Source organism: Oreochromis niloticus, linkage group LG7 (assembly GCF_001858045.2).
Source record: "Oreochromis niloticus isolate F11D_XX linkage group LG7, O_niloticus_UMD_NMBU, whole genome shotgun sequence".
NCBI lineage: Eukaryota > Metazoa > Chordata > Actinopteri > Cichliformes > Cichlidae > Oreochromis > Oreochromis niloticus.
The window spans coordinates 17549663-17574261 of record NC_031972.2 but is presented as its reverse complement, the minus strand read 5'-3'; the positions used below and the strand labels follow the sequence as shown (position 1 = coordinate 17574261).

The 24599-nt window shown below is 40.7% G+C and overlaps 1 protein-coding gene across 4 annotated transcripts in view; it reads left to right on the top strand.

Annotated features, from left to right (window-relative positions):
- The window catches only part of ptpn13 (protein tyrosine phosphatase non-receptor type 13), a 53053-nt gene extending 31288 nt beyond the window's left edge, over positions 1-21765 (top strand). For 2 of the 4 annotated variants that reach the window (XM_019361000.2, XM_013275210.3), the window contains exons 10-49: positions 311-503; positions 2223-2297; positions 2396-2567; positions 2937-3087; positions 3223-3361; positions 3505-3657; positions 4074-4256; positions 4401-4563; positions 4799-5222; positions 5789-5895; positions 6010-6063; positions 6513-6602; positions 6934-7041; positions 7196-7327; positions 7435-7901; positions 8321-8452; positions 9320-9413; positions 9507-9592; positions 9701-9872; positions 11511-11725; positions 11826-11924; positions 12008-12381; positions 12480-12639; positions 12754-12909; positions 14318-14489; positions 14640-14850; positions 15023-15105; positions 15244-15305; positions 15503-15658; positions 15899-16064; positions 16161-16217; positions 16309-16412; positions 16521-16576; positions 16670-16767; positions 16858-17006; positions 17094-17184; positions 19112-19449; positions 19832-20047; positions 20132-20194; positions 20302-21765. In XM_019361000.2, coding sequence (XP_019216545.1) covers positions 311-503; positions 2223-2297; positions 2396-2567; positions 2937-3087; positions 3223-3361; positions 3505-3657; positions 4074-4256; positions 4401-4563; positions 4799-5222; positions 5789-5895; positions 6010-6063; positions 6513-6602; positions 6934-7041; positions 7196-7327; positions 7435-7901; positions 8321-8452; positions 9320-9413; positions 9507-9592; positions 9701-9872; positions 11511-11725; positions 11826-11924; positions 12008-12381; positions 12480-12639; positions 12754-12909; positions 14318-14489; positions 14640-14850; positions 15023-15105; positions 15244-15305; positions 15503-15658; positions 15899-16064; positions 16161-16217; positions 16309-16412; positions 16521-16576; positions 16670-16767; positions 16858-17006; positions 17094-17184; positions 19112-19449; positions 19832-20047; positions 20132-20194; positions 20302-20379 — 6199 coding nt within the window. In that variant the 3' untranslated portion in view covers positions 20380-21765. The remainder of the gene's footprint in view (positions 1-310; positions 504-2222; positions 2298-2395; positions 2568-2936; positions 3088-3222; positions 3362-3504; positions 3658-4073; positions 4257-4400; positions 4564-4798; positions 5223-5788; positions 5896-6009; positions 6064-6512; positions 6603-6933; positions 7042-7195; positions 7328-7434; positions 7902-8320; positions 8453-9319; positions 9414-9506; positions 9593-9700; positions 9873-11510; positions 11726-11825; positions 11925-12007; positions 12382-12479; positions 12640-12753; positions 12910-14317; positions 14490-14639; positions 14851-15022; positions 15106-15243; positions 15306-15502; positions 15659-15898; positions 16065-16160; positions 16218-16308; positions 16413-16520; positions 16577-16669; positions 16768-16857; positions 17007-17093; positions 17185-19111; positions 19450-19831; positions 20048-20131; positions 20195-20301) is intronic. The other 2 variants (XM_013275211.3, XM_013275213.3) reach the window with 2 other exon arrangements.
- The last annotated feature ends 2834 nt before the right edge of the window (positions 21766-24599 follow it).

The following is a 24599-nucleotide window of genomic DNA, read 5'->3' as shown; positions in this document are numbered from 1 at the left end:
TATAGATCAGAACTGCCTGCTGTTGTTCAGCCTGCTCAACAATATGTCCCGCAGCAGAGCACCTTTTTCTTCCCTTTTTCCCCAGAATGCTAAAGCAAAAACATCAGCTGTACACAAAGAGCCATTTTGCTGCTAGCTTTAAACTTGTCCGTTACATTAAAAAATGAAACAAAGTATGCAAATAGAAGACACATCTTCACATAAACCCCACCACACACGCACACGCACACAGAGAGAATGGCTTCCTTTCTGCTTGTAGACAGCATCAGACTCTTCTGACGCCCATCCTCTTCTTTTCTTTTCCCTCCAGGCAAAATGAGGGAGCAGCTGATGACACTCTGGTTGGAGCAGAGTTGCTGCTGCAGAGGCAGGAGGATGAAGTGCAGCGGCTTCAGGCCCACATGGCCCACAGGCTGTCCAGGGCCAACCTCTACCCCACAGATGACCCCTTGGCCCTTCAAGAGTCTCTCTATACCTCTTCTGTACCTCCCCGCAAACCCAAGGTTTGCACATGTAACAGTATTACTGATGTTCTGTTAATTATAATCTTTCTTGCAGTTTTGGCCTTTTTTTTTTGTTTACAAAAACATTCTTATTTAAATAGAAAGGCTCCTTTATCACTATGGAGCACAGTAACTCTAGAACGGCATCCAAGTTCTTAGTGTTTGTGGCCTTGAAGCCTGTTTGCACTGCAATATTTGATGATGGATGTATAATTTTGACTCACATGAGCTCATTGGCAGCAAACTTGTTGATGCTCTAAAGATGAACTGCTGACTGGAGTACATAATTCATTTCAGCCTCCTTATAGTAATTAAAAGTATGTAGGATTGTGGGACGTGTGGATTTTCTTTCTCCCTTTTTTCCTTATAGTATGGTCTAATTTAGCAGTATTTGTTAACACAATTGGTAAGCATGGTAACAATTGTGTTGCTGTTCTGAGTATACCCCAAATACTAGATTATTATATTGCCAATAAGTTAAGCACCCTTGCCAGGACTAGACTTTTTAGTGAGTTCGTGGTTGATTATAATTGGTGGAATTTAGGATGTGAAGGTTTCCAGTTGGAAAAACTTTGTGCATATCTGTTAAGGAAGAGGAGTCCTGCTCTTCTGACTCATGTGAGATTCAATTATAGCAAAAACACAAAACAAAAAATCAACGAGGAAATGTGTACAACACTATAAAGCATCATATGAATGCAAAGTGTTTTTCACAATTGGTCACTTTATGAGTTATACCTTTTTTAGAACCTGGTTGTACCAGTTCTGCTTTCAGAGTATCTTAATTCTTTGTGTCACAGATTCAACAAGGTGCTGGAAACATTATTCAGAGATTTTGGTGGATATTAACATGATGGCATCAGAGAGTTGTTTCAGATTGGTCAGCTGCACATCCACGATGCCTATCTCCCATTCCACCACATCCCAAAGGGGCTCCATTAGATTGTGATCTGGTCACTGTGGAGGCCATTTGAGTACAGTGAGCTCATTGTCATGTTCAGGAAACCAGTTTGAGATGATCTGAGCTTTGTGGCATGCTATCCTGCTGGAAGTAACCGTCACAACATGGGCATACTGTGGTCATAAAGGGATCAACGTAATCAGCAGCAATACTCAAGCTGGTTATGTTGTTTGGTACTAAGAGACCCGAGGTTTTCCAGAAAAATATCCCCCACATTATTACAACATTACCAGCTGCCTTGATACAATGCAGGATGGATGCATGCTTTCATGTTGTTAAGGCCAAATTCTGACCCTTACATCTGAATGTTTCATAAGAAATCAAGAATCACTGAACCAGGCAATATTTTCCAGTCTTCTGTTGTCCAATTTTAGTGAGCCTGTGTGAATTTTGGCCTTCGTTTCCTGTTCTGAAATATTCAGTCCAGCACATCTGGCACCAACAACCGTGCCACATTCAGATTGACATGAATCTTCTTTCCCCATTCTGATTTTCAGCTTGAACTTAAGCAGGTCGTTTACACCATATCTCCATGCCTAAATGCACTGGGTTGTTGCCAAATGACTGGCTGATTAGATATTTGCATTAACAAGCAACTGAATAGGTATACCTAATAAAGTGGCAGCTGAGTGTGAAGTATTTGTGTTATGCATATTTTATATCATGGGTGAGAGGGCAGTTGTAATTTTCAAAAGACCCTTTAGTGTGCTGGTAAAATAAAACTTAAATCTAACAGTGACTTTTTTATTATGTGGTAGAACTTTCACGGACCCGAGTTTGTGAAGATGGCCAGCGAGCCCTGCGTGCCCTTATCTGTTCCCTCGTCAATAATGGTGAGAATGTAAAATGATGCCACCTTGAAGCCAAAGAATTCATGTTTTTATTTCTGTTTGTAAACCATTACTCCATCCTTTGTCTTCTTTAACTCAAGAAACGTGGGAAGGTGGAAGAAGTGCAGAGGAAGGTGGGTGTGGTGCTGCTCAATGGCCAAAAGCTGGAGCTGAGCTGTGACATCAAGGCAGTGTGTAAAGACGTTTTTGACATGGTGGTTGCCCACACTGGACTTGTGGAGCATCATCTCTTCGGCCTCGCATACCTCAAAGGTATTGTATGTTTGTGGTTTGAGGTGTGTGTGAGAGAATGGATGTGCATTTTCTTGTGTTATTTTGGGATTTTGGTAAGTGTTTCACAGTTGTTCTTTGTTTGTTTAGTCTTTAGTAGTTGCCCCCAGAGGTCTTCATTCTCACATAAGAAAAAAGCATTTAAACAGTTCGTTAAAAATAGCTCAAATTGTATTCAAAGTAAATGTTTTCATTTTTGAAGTGGAAAGTTAAAAAGTGTATAAATGCACATAAAAAATATCGGTTTGGTTGGTTTTAGTTGTTCATTTTGATCAATTTCCTGTAAAGATGCAAAACTGAAGCCAGCCTAACTTGACTTTCTAACCCTTTCATCCTGAAAATCACACACAGAAAATGAGTTTTTCTTCGTTGATCTTGATGCCAAATTATCCAAAGTGGCCCCAGAGGGATGGAAGGAGGAGTCCAAGAAAAGGAGATCTGACATGCTTTTTAACCTTTTTTTCCGCATCAAATTCTTCCTTGATGATATCAACTTAATACAGTAAGTGCACATTTTGCACACAATTAGCTGGAAAACCCAAATGCCAAATGTGTGCTGTCGTTACACAAAAAAAATAACACAGTGTGTTCATGTTGGCATATTAACCACTTACAGTAATTTTCTGTGGATTTATAGGCACGCTATGACCAAACATCAGTACTACCTACAGCTGAGGAAGGACATCTTGGAGGAAAGAGTGCGCTGCGGCACAGAAGATGCCATGCTGCTGGCTTCTCTGGCATTGCAGGCTGAATTTGGTGACTATCAACCTGAGGTACCGACTCTGCTGTTTATCTATTTGTTATCAGTCAACTAAAAGTTACTTTTCTCTTATGACTTTAAAAAAAGTGTATTTCATTTGACTCTTGTATATATAAAACAACGAAAGTATCTTAAAAATAATCTCGATCCCTGCAGCTCCATGGGAAGACTTATTTCAGAATGGAGCACTATCTCCCAATGTCTGTCTTGGACAAAGTGGGCCAGGCCACCATCAGGGAGGATCTGCCAAAGCTTCACAGCAACTACTACAGTGCAACAGAATCTGAGGCGGAGTTTGAGTTCCTTAAGGTTGGCAATAATAAAGTAGACTGCACTTAAATTCAGTTTTCATATAGATATCAAAAATATGTTCAGTTCTGGCTGAAGTTATTTTTTTCAGTAATCAATTGCAACTCAAGGTTTTTATTTTGTGATGTAAATTATTATTTTATACCAAAGAGTTTACTTCAGTAGAAGGACTGACATGCGGTGTATGTTTGACCAAAAATAAGTACCGTAACAACAGCAAAGTGTCTGATTACATTTCATTTTGTTGTATTTTTTGTCTTACTGGAGACTACAAAAACAGATGTTTGCTTCTTCATTGACCTTAATTTAAAAAAAAAAAAAACCAACCCTCTGGTTCTCATTTGGAAAGTTCCTGGTTTCTATGTTAATTTGATTCTTATTTCAGTATCTTAGTACTGTCTCTCTTGTCTTTAAAGATGAGCCAGAAGCTGACAGAATATGGAGTCCACTTCCATCGAGTACTTCCTGAGAAGAGGTCTCAGACAGGGATCATGCTGGGTGTTTACTCCAAGGGGGTGCTCATTTTTGAAGTCCTTAATGGAAATCGTACCCCAGTGCTAAGGTTCCCCTGGAGGGAGACAAAGAAGATTTCGTTTGCAGTATGTGCTTGTCTCTTATTCTACATAAACCTGTACCACAGTATACCAATATTTGTTTTCCACTATAGTGTAATCCAATTGATGCCCATTTTCACTTTGTTTTTTCTCTTTTTTTTAAATTCTTTTTTGTCTGTAATCCTCCAGAAAAAGAAGATTTGCCTTCAGAACACATCAGATGGCATTAAGCACCTGTTTCAGACAGACAGCAACAAGACATGTCAGTATTTGCTACAGCTGTGTTCGGATCAGCATAAGTTCCACCTGCAGATGAAGGCTCGCCAAAACAACCAGGAGCTGCAAGACCTAGGTAAGCAAGAAGAGCACCTCATATTTAGAAAGATGTGAATATATAGACAGCTAAGCACTGCTGGTTTTTTAATAGAGATGAGGGTTAACTTGATGCATCTGTCAAAGGCAACGCTAATTGGAATAGATCAACAAATTAGCTCTTTGGAATTACCCGCCTCATGTTAATAAGGACTAGTGAATATTATTATTATAGAATGACAGAATTTTATGTCTTTCATGTTCCCGCTCACCAGAAAACAGTATGCAGTACTCCCTCGACTCTCGGAGTGGAGATGCCGTAGGTATGACGACGAGTTCGGGCAGCCTGGCCCCAAGTCTATCGACACGCTCCAACCCAGACCAACTGAAGAGAATCTCATACTCAGAGGCAGCCCTCAATAAGGCACTGTCTGGCTCAGTATTAGTCCAAGATGAGCTTCACTTTCCAGGGTTCAATCCAGCGGCCTCCACGGTCCTTTCCAATCCCCGAGCAATGAGTCGTTCCCACCACAACCTCGGACAAATGCCAGAGTCTCCGGAGGACAGACTGGCAGAGTCGTATCGTGGTCAGTCGCACAGCGGACTTAGTCAGCCACAAGCCAACCAACTGGCCTCTCACTTCCAGCAACATCAGCGAGCCAGCTCAGACACAGACTCCATCCTACACCAACAGGACAAGTGAGTTGAGAAAAGCAAAGCATGTCAAAAGCAAGACCCGGATTATTTCCCATATGCTTAATGAAACATAATGAAAGGAAATTATGAGCAAATGCTGAATTTAACTTTATAATAAGAAATAAGAATAAATAAGAAAAATAAATAAGAAAACTATGTGTTTCTTATCTTTTTATTGGTCCTTCTATGCCTTTTTCCCCCAGTATGGGATCCTGCGCATGTGTTTAGGTTTCACTGTCAGTCTCTTCAGACCAGACTAAAGTTACTGAGGATCTGTTGCTGAGACTACTCTGCACTACAGAGACATATAAAACTCTACCTCCAGCCTGTAATTGACCCTCTGGGGGTCTGTGTGGGGGTGTACATGCGCCTTAGTGTGTGTTTGTGTCATTGTGCCTTTTTTAGTAAGCAACAAGTCTGTTTTGTCTCAGCTGCTCCCCCTTGTGTCAGCTTCACAGATGACCTGTGATTTTTAGCTTGGAAATTTCAGAGGCCTAATGTTAGTAAGAGAGTGTCTTCAGCATTGTAGAAGACACCTCATTTTTCTCATCTGTATTTCGCTTTCTCAGATCATTTGGCATAGCACCTCTCAGCAGCGCAGCCTGGAGCACCAGCATGTCCAAAAAAGAATCTGACTCTTCTTCCATAGAGGATACCGGCCAAGCATATGTAGTAGGTAAGAATGCTGGCCTGTGAAGAGCAGTGCAGAGCATCAGAGTTATAGAGGTCATACCTGAAATACTGAAATACTGAAAGAATGCTCTTATAAGTGGGTTACATTCTTTCACAGGTGTTAGCATGCACAATTCCTCTGGACCACCTTCAACCCCAGCATCTGTGAATGGTACGTAAGGAAATGCGATTCTTGTTCCCACAGATACCAATTATTACTCATTTTTAGCATTCTTTCTCTACAACTCTAGTCTGTTCAACAATGTCTCTCTGAGATTTAGCAAACTATGAATATATACACAAAAAAAGTCCAGTCTCTTTTATCTCACTGCTCGATGCCTATGGACCTTGGCTTTGGCCCTGCTCCCACCATTTAATAGCTTAATTCTTGGCACTGAACCCAACTTTCATCCCAGCTTAGCCAAGCTTTTCCGGCTTGTTATTCAGTTCTACTAAAGAGGGAGCCCTTCAGCTACACTGTATGTCCTCTTGAGCTGATTAGTAGTTACAGTGTAGTGCTTTCAGAGTGGCCTGCACTTTCTTCCCTGCTTACCAAACTCACAAAAGGATGTAACTGTGTCACAAAAGATGTCATGTATTTAATGTTTTTTGTTTGGACAGATTCTCTAAAGAAAAAGGTTAATGCGTTACCATCTCCAGAGAGAGAGATCACAACTGTAAACTTGAAGAAAGATGTGAAATACGGACTAGGTAAGAGTGAATGAATATATTCATAAAATTGGTTTTATTTTACACAGTCTCTGCTGTTTTGACAACTGCTTTAAACAGCTGGAAATGCCGGGGGAACCCTGGACATGCTTTATACTTGACAGATTTCTGAGTTAAAAGAAGTGAATAACTCCCCCTTAGGCAAGCTGTTGCTTTTCTATTTTAAGGACTTGGATAACCAGTAATTTTGCTGTATGCAAATGTTTCAGCTGAATAAACAAAAATGGTGTTTGCCAGAAGCTGCCTCTACATTTGCATGCAACTGTTTATAGTTTTGGGTTCATACATTGGCGCGTGTGTGTTTGTCCTGTAGGGTTTCAAGTTGTAGGAGGAGAGAACTCTGGCCGCGCAGACCTTGGCACCATTATTAGCTCCATCACTCCCGGTGGTCCCGCTGATATCAATGGCTGCCTCAAACCCGGTATGCTACTTTTTAGTTGCCACTTTCTACCTTCCGTATTCAGATGATAGTGTTGTCTGCTTGTGTTGATGGTTAGCGCTTAAGTTTGTTTCTGTCTTGCTGTGAATATGAGTAGTAGTTGTCTGTGTGAGCAATGGTGGTCTTGTTGATTCAGGTGACCGGCTGATCTCTGTGAATGAGAAAAGCCTAGAAGGACTTTCTCACACGACCGTGGTTGATATACTTCAGAATTCTCCTGATGACGTTACTCTCGTCGTATCACAGCCCAAAGAGAGGCTCTACAAAGGTAAAATCAGGGTTACTAGTAGAAGTTCTGTTTCATGTGCACCTTGTCAGGATTGATCCTGACTTTTATCCAAAACTTTTTTTGTTGTTTTTAACTTGTTCCGACAGAATCTCCTGGAGGATATTCACCCTACCAGCACAGGTCTTCATTTAAGTCCCTTAACTCTGCCCAGAGACAAGAACTAGACGTTGATACCTCCTCAGAAGAGCATGCAGGAACAAGAAGCCCCAGTCCTCCACAACAAAGTGCTGGAATACAGTCATCTAACTCATCACCAGCTCAGCAGCACACTGCCCTCAGTTCTCAAGACTCTAAGACGAGCATTATGGCTAAAACCAACCAAGCCCCTGCTAGTGGAGTTCAGCAGTACCTAGAAAGGAGTGCTGCCAAAACTACACCCACTGCCCAACATCCAAATGTAGGTCCTGATCCTACACCACCAGCTCTACCTCCCAAAACTAGAAAATCTAAAGTGCTGGAGGCTCCCAAAGTCTCTGAGCATTCTGACCGGGGAGATTCAGACATGGACGAAGAGACTTATTCAAGTAGTCAAGAGAAACAAAAGGTCAAAAAGGTTTGTTTATTTTTTAAATGGACTCATTTCAATGGATTCCCTGCTTTTATACATTGCCCTAGGCTCTCAATTAGGAGCTCTGTTAAGTATAATACACAAAATTGTGTCTTCTTCTAGTAGAAATTTGCTTATGTTAATTGAACAGAATATGATTGTTTGTTTTCTATACACAAGCATTACATATAACCTGATGCTTGGCACAACTAACTGCCTGTTCTTTATAACATTTGCCTGTCATTGCATTTACACTGTCAATGAAAGGCTGTTTGCAACTGTATGCTGCATGATATTCCTTGTTTTTTTGTTGTTTTTTTTTCACTGTATCGGCTTGTTTAGTCAGTCTACTCACTCACCTTGATTTCTTTCTGCATGTTCAGGCTTGTGATAATTCACTGTAATGCCCTATTCTCTGTTTGCAGGAAAACATCATGGAAAATTTAAATGGTAATGCCTCAGGGGTCAATAGTCTCCATCCAGGAGAACTATATGACATTGAGCTGTCCAAAAAAGACAGCAGCCTGGGCTTAAGTGTCACGGTACTGTTCGGCAAGGTTTTCACCCTTTTCTTTGTTTTGCACTTTTTTTTTCCCCGACTCATCCAGTTCACATGTTGTTTGGTTTGGTTTCATTTCTTATTGCCGTGTGTTGGACGTTCTTTTGGTAATACTAACCCTCGTGCATGTGAACTTTATTTTTTAATCAAGAAGGATTTGAAAGAAAGAAATGTCACGGTATCTCTTACAGTAGGGATTTTAAATGATGTGAGTAATCACTGCTCTAATTAGTCTCTCTGGAATTTTGAATATGATTGACTTGGGTTAATTAAACCACTTTAACAAATCACTTTATTGTGTCTTCAGACTGCTGTTACAGGTGAACTTGTGTGGTTGGAATACTGATTCGGTATGCAAACATTGATGTATCAATTAAATTTGACATCTGTTTAAGTTTTTAGAAGATTTAAAAATAATAAGAACTTTGTTTAATAACTAAGCAAACTCCAGAATCACAAAATCCACCTAAAATTTCATTTGAACAAGAGGAAAAGGAGCTTTTGTCATGTTGTCATGATTCATAGTGTCCAAGACCAAGTTTTAAATTGGTTTTGGGCAAAACTTCAAAATCATCATCTACTCCACCTGTGACAGTTCTTATGCACCAAAGTATTAGCTTTATTCAACCCCCGATCCAAAAAACTTCAAAATATAAACTTCTGGTCTTGAATTTTCTGTTAAAATTACTTTAAAATACTTATCTTGTAAAGTTTGATATTCTCTTTACAGTTCTGAAGCCACAATAAAGATAAAGCAGTTATCATATAAAACACATCCAACCCTGCCATCAACCCCCACAGAAAAATAAAGAATTACGTATTTTCTCTTCGGCTCATTTCACTAAGAGTTCTGTCATTATCTTAGGGAGGAGCTGGCACTGCTGTCCGACATGGAGGCATCTATGTGAAAGGTCTTATACCAAAAGGCGCTGCAGAACTTGATGGAAGGATACAGAAAGGTAGACACTGGTGTAACAAATATGTAGCACAAAGGAAAAAATGAAATTTAGACTCTTTCGTCTTTGGGCATCACCTTTCTGTCTGCGGCTTAGGTGATCGTGTGGTGGCCGTCAATGGAAAGAGCCTGGAGGGAGCCACTCATCAACAAGCGGTAGAGGCTCTCAGAGACACCGGGCAGGTGAGGGGATGACAGTTCCCATGAGCCACCATGTGAGCAGTATCTTTAAATTATGTTGCTGCCTAGCTGGCATCTTAACACTTAGGTTTTACTTCCTGCATGGCTCAGACAGTGCACTTGTTGCTGGAGAGGGGTCACGTACCTGCAAACAGCATCCACGCTCCCCTCACACCTAAGAACACTCCACCATCTGCCACCGGCTACGACAGAAATCTGACCAAGAACAAGGAGCAGCCACTCGAAGCCAAAGAAAAACCAGAGTACAGCTTCATCACACAAGGTAAAGGATGTGGTGTGGTTTATTTTGGGATTGGAGATCCAATTTTAACGCACCCTATAATGCGTTTTCCTGTTTTCTGTGGTCTAATTTCAGTAATCTAATAAATGCACAGCAAAGTGCAGGTTGAGGGATTATCCTTTGACTTCTTTCGTAGCACTGCAACAAAGCTAGGTTCAGACATTTAATATTCATTTGGTGCCAGTTTTTTCCTGTGCGATTCAGTGAATTTCACGTGTTTAATGCATGAAGACTCTTTTACCCTCTGCTTCAGCCTCTCATCCTGGCACACCACGCTATTGTTGTAATTTTAAGGGTTTTTAAAAAAAAAAATTAGCCACTTGTCTTTTCAACAGGCAGTCGCAGAGAGACAGATAACCACTTACCATTGCACCAAAATGGGACTTTAGAATAACCTGACAGGCAGGGTCTTTGGGCAGGTTCAAACCTTCTTGCTCCAAGGCAACACATGCCCCACTCTGCTGCCCAGCTCTTTGATGTATTAACTTATCTGCATAACTAATCTAACTGCACCATCAAGTAAGTTAGGTTAGTTGGTTCATGTTCCACCCTCTCCTAGATTAGTCATGGTAAAACGACTGTAGTTTCTATAGTGCTGTTTTTTTGTTTTTGTACCCTCACCTAGCACTCGAATTACTTTTATATTGCAACCTGCAGCCACTTTTTAAAGCCCAGATAGGTGCTTCAGAGGCGTTTTACAGTATTTTGTCCAAGGATGCTTCCACATATGGACACAGCAGATCAAGCCACTGATCTTAGGAATAGTAGACAACCTCCTCTAACTCTTATGCAACCATAAGCAATACGAGTTTGCTTTGCTGTAGGCGAGAATGTAAGGGTCCATCCAGGACATGTAATGGAAACGAATAGTAATTCCTGTACTACTGGAGACTTGTTTGCAAATGATTTAAAAAGAAAAGAAAAAAAAAAAGAGTAGTTTCAGACTTCTAAAGTAAATTTCTACATTATTGAACATATGTGATTTAACATTTACTTTATAATTACTCTGAAAGGCTAATAGACTTTTTAAGAGTATATGCACCATTTCTTTTTGATACTTGTGTCCACCTGTAAATAATCAAATTTGGTCATACAATGTATGTTTTTTTTTTAGCAGTGTTACACCAAGACTTAAAATCAAATGAGCATGTGTGTACAACCCATTGTTTGCACACTACTGTTTTATTAGAGCTGAATAGATGGGCAGAATCTACACAAATTGCTCTTCTGCAACAACAGCTGGACTTTCTTTAGTTTTGTGCTCTCTCTAACTGGTTATAAATATAAGTTGGGAATGGACTTTTTGTTTTGTGTTTCAGGCGTGTGCTGAAGTTGTATGTTTTTAGTCACGTTCCCAATATACTAAATATTTTACCAAATCAGACAATAAAATCCAGTTTTGAGCCCCCCACCCCCCCAATAGAACATCCTTTCCTTATATTTACTTGCATGTAATTATAAGAGGTTGGGTACACCCTCTACAGGTTGTTAGTGTATTACATGGCTGTTATTATACTAAGTTATAATTCATCCAGTCTGGTTTTATATTTTCTTATTCTGTGTGACCATTCATCGACCATCTATGGCAATAACTGCAAATTCATGTCTTCTGTTTCACAGATAATGTGTTTGAGGTGTGCCTGCTGAAAAACACATCAGGCCTGGGTTTCAGTTTTAGCCGAGAGGAGAACATCCCCAACGAACCCCCTGGCTCCAGCATGGTGAGGGTTAAAAAACTGTTTCCTGGCCAGCCAGCTGCAGAAAGCGGTCGTATCAAAGTGGGCGATGTCATCTTGCGTGTCAATCAAACCCCACTCAAAGGACTCTCACAACATGTATGTAATACAATTTGTTTCAGTGTGATTTTAAATGGGGAACTAAGTTATTTGAAGCCATAATATGTCTGAAATTGTGGTTCCTTTACACTTTGTGTAGGAGGTGATATCCGCCCTGAGAGGAACTGGTCAAGAGGTGACTTTGCTTCTCTGTAGACCTGAGCATGGCATTCTTCCTGAGATGGACACTGCAGTTTTGGTGAGTCACTTAATATTTTCCTCATCACTGAGAGTCTTTCAAGCATTAGTTGAAAACTTAAATTGAACCAAATTTCTTCCTAGACACCTAAGCCATCGCCTAGAAAGGCGCCAGGGACGTTTGGAGAGCCCAGCTTGAACTTAGAAAGGCTCACGTCTGCTCCAGGGAGTAAGAAACAGGGCCCTGTGGAAGACGCCCTGGAGAGGCTGCTACACAGAACCCCTGGCCGACGCAACAGCTACAGCGACAGCACCGATGGGGATGAGGAGGTGGAAGAAGCTTTCAGCGCAGGCTCTGTGGAGAACAGCAGGCAGACCTGGGAGCGGGGTGTTTACCAGACCTCCAGTAGCAACCCGGGACTGGGACGCTACGACAGCAGTGGTCATCTGGATGACAACATGCACTCAGCTTTTTATTCCTCAAATCTGTCAATGACAAGATCAGACCTCAGCAACCGGTAATGCATCTAAATTTAAATACTCGATTAGCATTATCAGTTATAAATGTGATTATTAGTGTTTTTGCTAAATTTTGGCTTTGTGGATGTTTGGTCAGGGGACTTTCATCCCCGATGGGAGCTGATCTGGAGTCATCCACTTTCCCGAAGGTGTCCTCCCTGTCTTCCCCAAGCCCAGATCCCCTGCCTCCTCCACTACCTCTGCCCTTGAACCTCACTGCACCTGGCAATGGACAGGATGGAGATGAATTTGTCCCAGTAAGAACTGAGGAAGGGAATCATAATCTAAGAGTTTTTAAGGAGGGTTTCCACTAAAATGTGGATCAAGATGTTATTCCTGTTACTGAAGTTATGTTTTTTTGTTGTTGTTAGGAAGTAGAGCTACAGGTCTCTTTGGTGAAGTCAGAAAAGGGCAGCCTTGGCTTCACCCTCACTGAAGGCAATGATCATGGATGTTACATCCATGACATCATCCAGGATCCAGCCAAAGGAGATGGAAGGCTCAGGCCCGGGGACCGAATGATCACGGTATAAATTCCCATTATTCACAATGTGCCAAGGTGTGAAAAAGGGTGTGGATTATCATTATCAACAGAGGTTTCAGGTGAAACCATTTTGAGACCTTGCCTCCCCCTATTGTGTGACTTATTGAGATCAACTGACGCAAGATGTAAGTGGGCGTTAACACACCTGGGAAGGGATCTCAAAACTGGATTATAGATGGCAGACAGCTGGTGTCATAAGCCACCCCCTCTGGTCAAGGATGGTCATTCACATGGACATAGTTTGCAAGAGGAGTGAAAGAAGCCATCTATCTGCCTTTTCTGTCTCACATGTGAACATTAGCATCATTTAAAGAGTGACCTTTTTCCTTTAGATGCAGATGTCCTGTCGAGGTGGCTCTTCTGTCTTGTGCCATGTGTTTATGAGGTGGCTGTTTGGTTTTCCTGTTGTTTAGTATGTGTTTGGGAGTTGGCATGAAACAGTTTTTGTCTGACTGTGTGGCTGGGTTTTCGTGCTCAGAGAAAATTTTCCTGAGCTTCTCTGCCAAACCTGCTACATAAGGGATGTTGTTCCGTTTGTCCTTCTGTTTCTCCCTAGTTGGTGACCTTCTTTACTGTGCTTCTTTGCTGATTTGATGAAAGCCCAGTTGGGATAACCACATGTTTTAAGAGCTTTCTCTACATGTGTGTGTTCCTTTCTTTCCTGTCTAGCTTAGAGGGAATGTTTTATTCCCGGTTTTGCAGAGTCCTGTTTACTCTAAGTTTGTGTTCCAGAGGGTTGTGGGAGTCACAAAGTAGGTACTGGTCTGTGTGTGTGGGCTAAACTTTAATGTTGAGGTTTCCATTCTCCTCAGTGTGCACAGCACGGTCCAGAAATGGCTTCCCTGGTGACTTTGTTTGTTGATGTGAACAGTCTGTATCATATATCTGTACCAGTGGCTAGGTGCTGTCCCTCTGAAAGAGCCAAGAACTTTACTTTCTACTAGCTCCATGTAAAGGTTGGCTACAATGGATGACACTGGGTAGGCCATGACACATCCATGTTTTTGTCTGTAGAAATCCTTGTTGTATTTAAATTATGTGGCGCTAAGGCAGAGGTCTAATAGTGTGCAAATCTGATTGGGGGTAAAGCTAGTTCTGTTTTCTAAGACACTGTCTTGCTGTAGTCGTTTTCTGACAGTCTCCACTGCCTCAGTTGTAGGTATCCAACTAAAGAATGAAACTACATCAATGAACACTATGGAAACTTAAAGAAGTCGAGTCGCTTTTCTTTCCAAGCTCCTTGGATTTTTATGACCTGGATGACTGAAAACCTACACAGAGATATGGAGGAGGTTATCAAATACAAACTGGAAACAGTCTGGCTCTCTGTTTCTTTGTGTTTTCCAAACCATTACACATTGAATGAATGGGTTGGGTTTTTTTGTCTGCAGGTGAATAACACTGATGTGAGCGATATGGGCCACACTGAGGTGGTCAATCTTGTGCGTGCTGCCCCTCGGGTGGTTGACTTGGTGGTAGGGAGGGTCCTGGAGGTTCCTAAACCCCCCATAGAAGCTCATCTGCTGCCTGACATTTACTTTAAGATGAACCAAGAACCACTGGGTAAGAAACAACCTTGATTAAGAAAAGAAAATATCACTGGTGTGTCTCATATCCAGCCACTAATGTCTTGAAACTCTTCCCAAATGTTGCATCAGAAATGAGTTCTTAAGAATCAAATTTAAATATTTTCATTCTTTATTCATTCTCCAGGTTTGGTACTGGATGGTGGTAGTGACAGTTTGTATGGAGTCTTATATGTGAAAGATATTCTTCCGGGTTCATTAGCCTCTAAAGAAGGAAGCTTAATGCCACTTGACCTAATCCATTACATCAATGGGGCCCCTACCCAGGACCTGACTCTCAGTGAGAGCACTAAGCTGTTGGAGCACTCCCCCAGTGAACTCACACTAAAGGCCACAAGGTAAAAAAGAATAACATCCATCCTTTGTGATATTTTTTTTTTTTTTTTTTTTTTTTTTTTTTTGGGTGCTTGTTTTTATGTTTTTTGTCTTAATAGCATTGCACATTACAGAAAATACAAGATCTTAACAATAATCTCAGTAACTTTTATTTTCTTTTATTTACTCTAACAGGGATGGAAAGCCAGTTTCTATGCAGAAAAGTCTTTCTTTTCTCAACAACAATGTTAGCACAACGGTTTCATCCACCATGAATGGTATGCTTTATAATCTAAAGAAATGTGACTTACAGATGCACTGATAAATCGATCTAAATAAGAATACATTTACTTATATTAAGTTTTTTACTTGTCAAACATTTAAAGATGGTGTGAAAGCTTTGTTTTCTGTTTAAGGGTTCCTTAAAGGGGAAGAATTAAGAGATACAGAAGGTCTCGCAGCACTTTGTCCTTTAGAGGTGAGTTTTTTCTTTTTTAATTATGTTGGTGCCTGGGGGTGAAAACATGTTCTTCTGTTGGTTATGTTTTCCCAGCTCATCAGGTGTTATTGTTAATGGAACACAGACAGTTACCCAAACCAACAAAAAAAAGTAACTTACTGAAGTGTTGAATGACAAATCAAAGGTGACTGCACATTTGTTTGCTGAAAACGCAGGAAGAGCTCATAAAGGTAGATCTGGAGAAGCCGCCGTCAGGAGGTCTGGGGTTTTCCGTAATTGGAGGGGAGAGGGGGATCTTTGTTAAATCCATCACACCAGGAGGAGTAGCAGAGTCCTCAGGCAAGCTGCAAGTAGGAGACAGGCTGCTTAAAGTGAGTGGTTTTGGACTTGCGATGTGCTTTGTTGAACAAAACACATTACATTGTGATTTAATTGTAGAATTTTTTTTTATTTTTAACATGAATTTCTTAAATTCTGTGTTACAATAGCACCAAATTCAAAATGTTTACAAAAAGCATTTTCTTTTTGTAAACATTCTGTAAATAATTGAAAAGGATTTTCTGTGGATTTTCTGAGACTGTATACTGACTGACTGGCTTTCTGTCTTGTAGGTGAATGAAGAGCTAATGACAGGTGTGTCCCATACCAAAGCTGTCACCACCATCCGTAAAACTAAAGGCCTGGTGCATCTTATTGTATCCAGACCACCAGACCAGAACCCAAACACATACCTGGCCTCTCTACCCATCAACTCCGACAAGTGCAATGGAAATACTGGTAAAATCATGCACTTGTATTTTTTAAACTTCTGTCTTATGAGTGTATTTTTTTTTCTGAATATTTTCTAAAGCAACCTGCTCGTGTTTCTTTCAGGTCTGAGTGGCGACAGTAGCATGAAGACTAAGCTGTGTCCTGTCATACCACCTATAGGTATAACACACACACAGGCTGCAGAATGAACTGGAAAGTTATAAATGTGTAAAAAAAAAAACAACATGGACTACATTCCCATATTTCACAGACTATGATGGTGAACTGGGAGAGAGGAGAGAGACCGAGCAGAGCACAGAGCTTTCGGAGGACACGGACGGCGATGGCTCTTCTATACCAGAAGATTCTCCTGAGGTACAAATCAAACTAATCATTTGAGAAACCACAGAAACAACAGTCTGTTTTTTATGATGTTGTTTTGTTTGTGTCATTTGTTTTTTGTTTGGTTTTTTTTTACTGCAGAACTCCCGAAAGGTGAGATGGAATGAGGAAAGTGTTGACGATCCACACAATGAAAAGTACGATTTTACTTTTTAGATGTCCACTCATCACATTTAAGGTTGTACATCATTTATATTAAGACCTCTTGGCTGTTTGTGTTGAACCAACAGCTACCTGCAGATGAGTGCTGGGCAGCCAGACGATGATGAAATCACGTGGGGAAGCGATGAACTGCCAATTGAAAACATGAACTCAAAGTCAGAAGATGGTAGGAGTCAATGTCTCAGACAATACATGCTAATAATTGTCATAAGTTACTTACAAAACTTTTAATTCCCTCGTTTATGTCTTCGCACAGACGGGCCAATCATCACAGAGGACGAGCTGACCTCTTTGCCCCTTGTCAGAGTGGTCCCTGATGGCCAGTACACAGGACAAAAGCTCAACAGCGTGGTTCGCACGATGAGGGGACTTTTGGAACAGAAAGTGCCTCTACAGGAGTTTGAAGTATGACTCTTTGAATTTCATTGCCAAAGAATAAATGACAATAGTTTTCATTAGATTTTTCTGAATATCCATTTTCCGTTCTGGCAGAATCTTCAGAATCTCCAGCCGCTGGATGACTGTTTGATCGGTCAGACGAAGGAGAACAAGAAGAAGAACCGCTATAAGAATATTGTCCCCTGTAAGAAAAACTAGCAGTTCCCTATGTGATCACTATTAATATCATGGACCATGAACTGTATATGAACGATGGATGTAGCCACTGTGACATCACCCACTGGTTTGTAGACTACTGTTGTGAAATCTCAGTTTGAGCGTTTTAGCGGTCCCCATCTTGGTCCATGTATGACAAACGAAGTGTGGATCTGAACGCAAAGTCACTGTCAGAGTAACTGGAATCACCTGAAAGCCAAAAATACGAGATAAGATATTATAATGATACTAACCCAACATATAGTATTGAATTTCAAATACATTGTCACATTACAATAGCATATATTGCAATATTTTCTACTTTATGACCTTTTCCAACACAACTTATTGCAACCCTTTCGCAAACTTTCCTCAATGTCACCCTTGACTTCACTGTAGAGAAGTGTCGCACACCTGGCTTTCAGTGTTTTTAACATGCTGTTCCCTATTCATATTTTTTCTCTGTGTTGTGTGGATGCAGATATTTTCACATAAAATAGGTGATTTCTTGACTTCCTCTAAATTGGGGCCTAGATTTGTCAAACTAAGTGAGCCCAGTGTTGGTTGGTTTTTGGGCTGAGCTGGTTACCTTGCCATTCTCAGCAAGTTTTGGCAGTTTGTGACATGAGCCCTTATACGCGTATTATCCCAAGAGTATTTTACTTTGATGTGGACCTCATTTTAAATACCATGTGTTTATTCCATCCTTTTTTCTTTTTTTTTTTCCCTTTTTTAGGAAATTCCAAAATGGGTCCATATTTTTATATAGACAGCACTTTCCTGATTTCTTTCTTTGATACGTCCATTGTAGTTTTACCAACTTCGTCCCGCATGCTGAATGCTATTTTGGATTGAAAAAGTAATTGATTTATTATGCTAGTACTAAAGAGTTATAATTTTATTGACATTTTATATAATAAGATGCTAATATTTGGTGTCCCTATATTGATACAAGTGAAGGAGTTTAAGTATCTCGGGGTCTTGTTCACGAGTGATGGGAGAAGGGAGCGGGAGATCGACAGACGGATTGGTGCAGCGGCTGCAGCGCTGCGGACGCTGTACCGGTCTGTTGTGGTGAAGAGAGAGCTGAGTGTAAAAGCGAAGCTCTCAAGTCCCTACCCTCACCTATGGTAAGGAGCTGCGGGTAGTGACCGAAAGAACGAGATCGCGAATACAAGCAGCGGAAATGGGCTTCCTCCGAAGGGTGGCTGGCCTCTCCCTTAGAGATAGGGTGAGAAGTTCGGCCATTTGGGAGGGGCTCAGAGTAGAGCCGCTGCTCCTCCACATCGAAAGGAGCCAGTTGAGGTGGTTTGGGCATCTGACAAGGATGCTTCCTGGGCGCCTCGTGGGTGAGGTTTTCCGGCCATGTCCCACTGGGAGGAGGCCACGCTGGAGAGATTATATCTCTCATCTGGCCTGGGAACGCCTTGGTGTTCCCCCGGATAAGCTGGAGGAGGTGGCTGGGGAGAGGGAGGTCTGGGCTTCTCTGCTTGGGCTGCTGCCCCCGCGACCCAGCCCCGGATAAGCGGAAGAAAATGGATGGATGGATGGATATATCGATACAATATTGCCACTCAATATATTATGATACTATGCTTTATCAGTTCCCTCTTCCCCACCCCTACACACTCCACACTTGAACTGTAGGGACTTGTCATGTGCAAAGTAGTCCCATCTCAAAATAAACTTTGTTCTCTATTAAATAAGAACTAACAACTGAAACCACAAAGTTGTCAATAAAATGTTTACTGTCCCCTCATGCTCCAACCACAGCACTTGTGCCTCCATTAATGGTCTGAGGCTACATCGTCTTTTATATACAGTACATCTACTGCACTTTAATGCCTTTTTTTAGTACTTTTTCTCTGAATTCAAATTTTAATCCTGAAACTTGTTTTTCATGATGTCTCTTCTAGTTGACACAACTCGTGTTGTCCTCGGCAAAGACGGAGGCTACATCAACGCCAACTTCATTAATATGTCGGTGAAGGACGAGAACTTCATGTACATTGCCTGTCAAGGACCCTTACCCACTACTCTAGGGGACTTCTGGCAGATGGTGTGGGAGCAGAAGTCCAATGTGATTGCAATGATGACCCAGGAGGTTGAGGGGGGGAAAGTCAAATGTCAGCGGTACTGGCCGGACACGCCGAGGACGGCAGAGATGGTGGATGACAGATTACAGATAACACTTATCAAAGACCAGCACCTGGACAACTTCGTCATCCGTCTCATCGAGGTCAAAGATGTCCAGGTAAATATATATCATGTATATCGGTGTATAGATCGATTGTGCAGATAATTTAAGACGGGGATGTCAAACTTTACATCGTGGCTTTTTTTTTTTTTTTCTTCAAAAGTTTAGTTTGTATGTTTAGTTTAGTTAAAATGTTTTTTCACATCAAGTTTAATTTTTTAGTTTTATTAATATCAGACTATTACTGTGGTGTAATATGAATGTTAATTAGGGGTGATGGGTCTTAGTTTTACAGCAGTTGAAAGTCCAAAATCTACACACTCCTAATTTTCTCTTTGCTGGACTGTTTCACACCCTCTGGCCTTATGTTTGACATCCCTAATTTAAGATGTTTCTACTTGAATTGTCCACATTGACATATGAGTTTCCTTCTTTCCAGACTAATGAAAACCAGATTGTTACTCATCTAAACTACACTGGATGGCCCGACCATGGGACACCTTCACAACCTGAGCAGCTGCTCACATTCATATCCTACATGCGACACGTTCATCAGTCGGGGCCTATAATCACACACTGCAGTGCAGGCATTGGTCGTTCAGGGACCCTCATCTGCATTGATGTGGTTCTGGGTCTCATCAGTAAAGATGCAGATGTCAGTATTTTTCATCTTCTAAATTTAATAATAACTTTTTCTCAGTATCACTTCTAATCTTTTTTTTTTCTTTTTTTTTGGTAGTTTGATATTTCAGACGTTGTCAGGAACATGAGGCTTCAGAGACAAGGAATGGTCCAAACAGAGGTGATTTGGTTTTAAGCTTAGTAGCATTTACTAAGTATTTACACATCTTAGTAGCTCCCAAGCTTTCTCTCAAATTTCCCTCTTTTTTTTTTCTTTTCTTTTTTCAGGAGCAGTATATTTTCTGCTATCAAGTGATCCTCTATGTCCTCCGATGCCTTCAAGCAGAAGAAAACATCTCAGGATAGTAGAAACCCTGAATCGCTGTCATGTGGAGGCTGGGTGACTCTTTGATGAAAGCAAAACAAAAATGAGAGTTGCCAAATTACACTACAAGTTTTGTTTTTCTTTTCTTTTGTTTTTTTTATTGCCTTAATCTATTTGATTGCTCAAGAGTAAATCCTTTAGAAGAAGTATATTTTTTACCTGTCCGCCCTCCCCTCCCCCCGTCTGGCTGCTATTCCCTTTTAATGCATCTATAAGAACTGCTGATTGTCATTGTAATTATCACGCACGAGAGTACATTGATGGGGGCGGGGGGGTGTTCAGATTTTTGGATACCCTAAAATAATTATAATATTATCAGCGATTTTCTATTTTATGTGGAACAATATTATGTATTTTGAAGCCTATTTTGATGCTGGAACATGCCTTGACAGAATACTATGTCAGTATTTGCTCTGTAAATCTATTATACAGTAAACTGCTCACTGCCTGAGGCAAATGATGAAATTAAAAGTGTACATATTCATCTCCTGAAAAATTAAACTGGATACATTTTAAATAACATGTAGAGGAATGTTTCATTTTTGGGGAAAAAAAAGAATGAAATATTTTACTTTTACTTTTTTTTGTCTCTTTTTTTTTTTTAAGTACATAAATCATTTTAGCATACTTTTGAGAATATTTGTCAGCCTAAATGTGTGCATTTTGTTCTGTCTATAAGAAGATTGCCATCACATACTAAACATCACCCGTAGAAGCATTAACCTAACGTGGCTTTTCCTTATTTGCTTACTAATAAACACCACTGGAGGGAGAGAGATTACAGCTTGTATAACTGTGGGTTACTAGAACGACTACATCTGCGCTCCACACAGTTCCTGCACAATTACGGAATAAGAAGGATCTTGATGTTGAATCTCTATGGAGGCTATTGACTTTTCAAGAGATAATTAAAGCTGTAGTTTGAGATTATATTTTATCAGAGAGCAGACCTCTTTAAACTGTGATTCCAAAATCAACCGTATAAGTAAGTCAACAGTTCAGTGGTCTTCAACAGAGATTACACATTAGAGCCGTTACATTGTGTTCACTGTCTGATGACTCCTTTGCAATGTTTGTCTTACAGGTTCTCATGTAATCCATGCCCATCTATATGTAGCGATTCATCTTAAATGCCCTGATTTAATCTACTTGCCTACATCTGCTACATCCCGTTCAAGCAGGAGGTATTGGAGCAGAGATGGCTTGTCTTTTACCAGTTTTTAACCACCGTGTGGTGCCAAAATTCAGTGTTTTATAATTGTAAAACAATTCTGGAAATATTGCTATGTGTTCAAACATATTCATGATTGTTTTAAACGGCTGTTTAGTTACCCAGATATGCAAAATAAAGCTTATATTGCCCAATACATACTGGACAGCATTTTTATGGTTGCTTTCAAGGCTGCTTTTTCTTATAGGCATACTGTCAAAATGTTTCATTGGCACACGTAATTCTGTAAAAGAGAGGCTTCCCATTGTGTCAGTATGGGTTGACAATATATTTACATAACTCTCCTTCGGGTGCTATCTATGAACCGCAGTTATTTTATAACTTTATTTTCTCAGGACTCCTTAATAGTTAGGTTTTAAAGTGGTAAAGTGACTGTTAAACCTAAAAACATTGTACTTCAAATTGACCTAGTCTTTACTAATGGTGCTATATGTTTAGCATTACTTGCCGCTCTGTTATATCTATTGAATCTATTATAGTCTATATTCTTTTTTGTAGAAAGTCTTGCCTGGCTGCCTATCAGAGGGCTCTGTACTTCCTGCACTGTATAATCTAATTAGGTCCTAGAACTCAAAACTATCCAATCTCACTGACTCAAAAAAATCAAGTATAGCTTACTTAAGATGAATAAGTTAGGGCAACTTATTTATTTTGAGTACACTGTACAACCTCAGTAGTTCTCATTTAGAACTCAAAAATATTATGCAAACTCTTTGCCTCAAAAAAACTAAGTAAAGCTTACTTAAGATCAGTTGTTTGATCTTTTCATTCCATCTCTCCTGTATGTTTCTCCATGATCTCACTTGCTACAGTGACTACAATAAAAACATCACGTTTGTGGAACAGCACATATGTGTCTGATCACTGTCTCTGGGGTATGGCTCTACCAGCTTTGCACATCTAGAGACTGAAATATTTGCTGATTCTTCATTGCAAAATAGCTCAAGCTCAGACAGATTGGATGGAGAGCATCTGTGAACAGCAATTTTCAAGTCTTGCCACAGATGCTAAATGGGATTTAGGTCTGAACTTTGACTGGCCCCTCTAACACATGGATATTCTTTGATCTAAACCATTCCATTGACGCTCCAACTGTATATTTAGGGTCATTGTCGTGCTGGAAGGTCAGTGTCCATCCCAAGCTCAAGTCCTTTGCAGCCTCCAACAGGTTTTCTTACAGGATTGCCATGTGAGTTAGCTCCATCCATCTTCCCATCATCTCTGACCAGCTTCCCTGTCAATGTAGAAGAAAAGCATCCCCACAGCATGATGTTGCCACCACCACGTTTTACTTTCAGGGTGATGAGCAGTGTTATTTTTCCGCCACACGTAGCACTTTTCATTTAGGCCAAAAAGTTCAACTTTGGTCTCGTCTGATCAGAGCACCTTCTTCCACATGTTCGCTGCGTCCCCTACATGGCTCTTGGCAAACTGCAAAGGGACTTTTGATGCCTTTCGGTCAACAATGGCTTTCTTCTTGCCACTCTTCAATATAGGCCAGATTTGTGGAGTACACAACTTACAGCTGTCCTGTGGACAGATTCTCCCACCTGCAGCTCCTCCAGAGTGACCATGGGTCTCTTGGAAGCTTCTCTGACCAGTGCTCTTCTTGCTCAGTCTGTCAGTTTAGGTGGACACTCATGTCTTGGTAGGCTTGCAGTTGTAGCAAACCTTTTCCATTTTCTAGATGTTTTTTTTATAACCCATCCCTGCTTAAAACTTATCTACAACTTTATCCCTGACCTGTCTGGTGAGTTCCTTGGTTTTCATGTTCTGTAACAAACTACTAAGGCCTTCACAGAGCCGTTGTATTTATAATGAGAGTAAATTACACACAGATGAACTTGATTATCTATTTAGGTGACTTCTGAAGGCAATTGATATCACTGGATTTTGTTTAGGGGTATCAGAGTACAGGGGGCTGAATACTAATCAAAGCTACACTTTTCAGATTTTTATTATATTCTGAAAACCATGTATCATTTTTGTACCACTTTACAATTATGTGCTACTTTGTCTTGGTCTATCACAGAAGATCTAAAAAAAATCCATTAACTTTTGTTGTTGTAAAGTGACAAAATGTGTGAAGGTTTTTCAAGGTACTGTAGTTGGAAAAAAAGTTGTGTACCTCCGCGCATATTCATATGTGTGTGTGTATGTTCCTTCAACATTTGTTTGAATAACATTTTTGAGAGAGGGTGACTCTGTATGTGTGCAAAGTATATGCATTAATGTGTGCATGCGTGGAGATATGAGGTTGGTTGGCATAATCATATGTGTGTGCAAACATTTCTCTGTTTGGATTTCTAGGAATTTGGTTTCTTTGGTGGAGTTTATCTCTGTATGTGTGCAAATGTACGTGGATTCATGTAATCCTGCAATGAGATCTCAGGTTGGTTAGAGCTCAGCGCAGACACACCGATTGGGTCGACCCTACAATGTTGGCTGGCCAGGCTTTCGGAGCCTGGGGGAGTGGGGGTTGCATGGTTCTCCAGCACTATATACATATCAACAGCATTAACAGAAAAAAAAATATGAAATGTACAAATAAACAGTCCGGTGTAAAAAAGTTAATATGTAAATAAATAGTGTTATGTATATACAATTCGGGTTATTGCACATAGAATTTGGTATTGCACAGTGGTGGTTTATAGAGGGAAATGGGAAAATGAGGGGTTGGGACTGTGTTATCTGTGTATGAGTTAAGGGTGGTTATGGCCTTTGGGAAGAAACTGTTCTTGAGTCTGTGGGTCTTTGTGCTGATGCACCTGTAGCGCTTCCCTGAGGGAAGCAGGCTGAACAGGTTGAAACCAGGGTGGGAGCTGTCCTTGATGATGCTTGCTGCTCTGCTGAGGCAGCGGAAGGAATAAATGTCCATCAGGGAGGGGAGAGGGCAGCCGATGATCTTCTGTGCTGCCTTGACTACACTCTGAAGCCTCGCTATGTCCGCCTTAGTGCAGCTGCCGTACC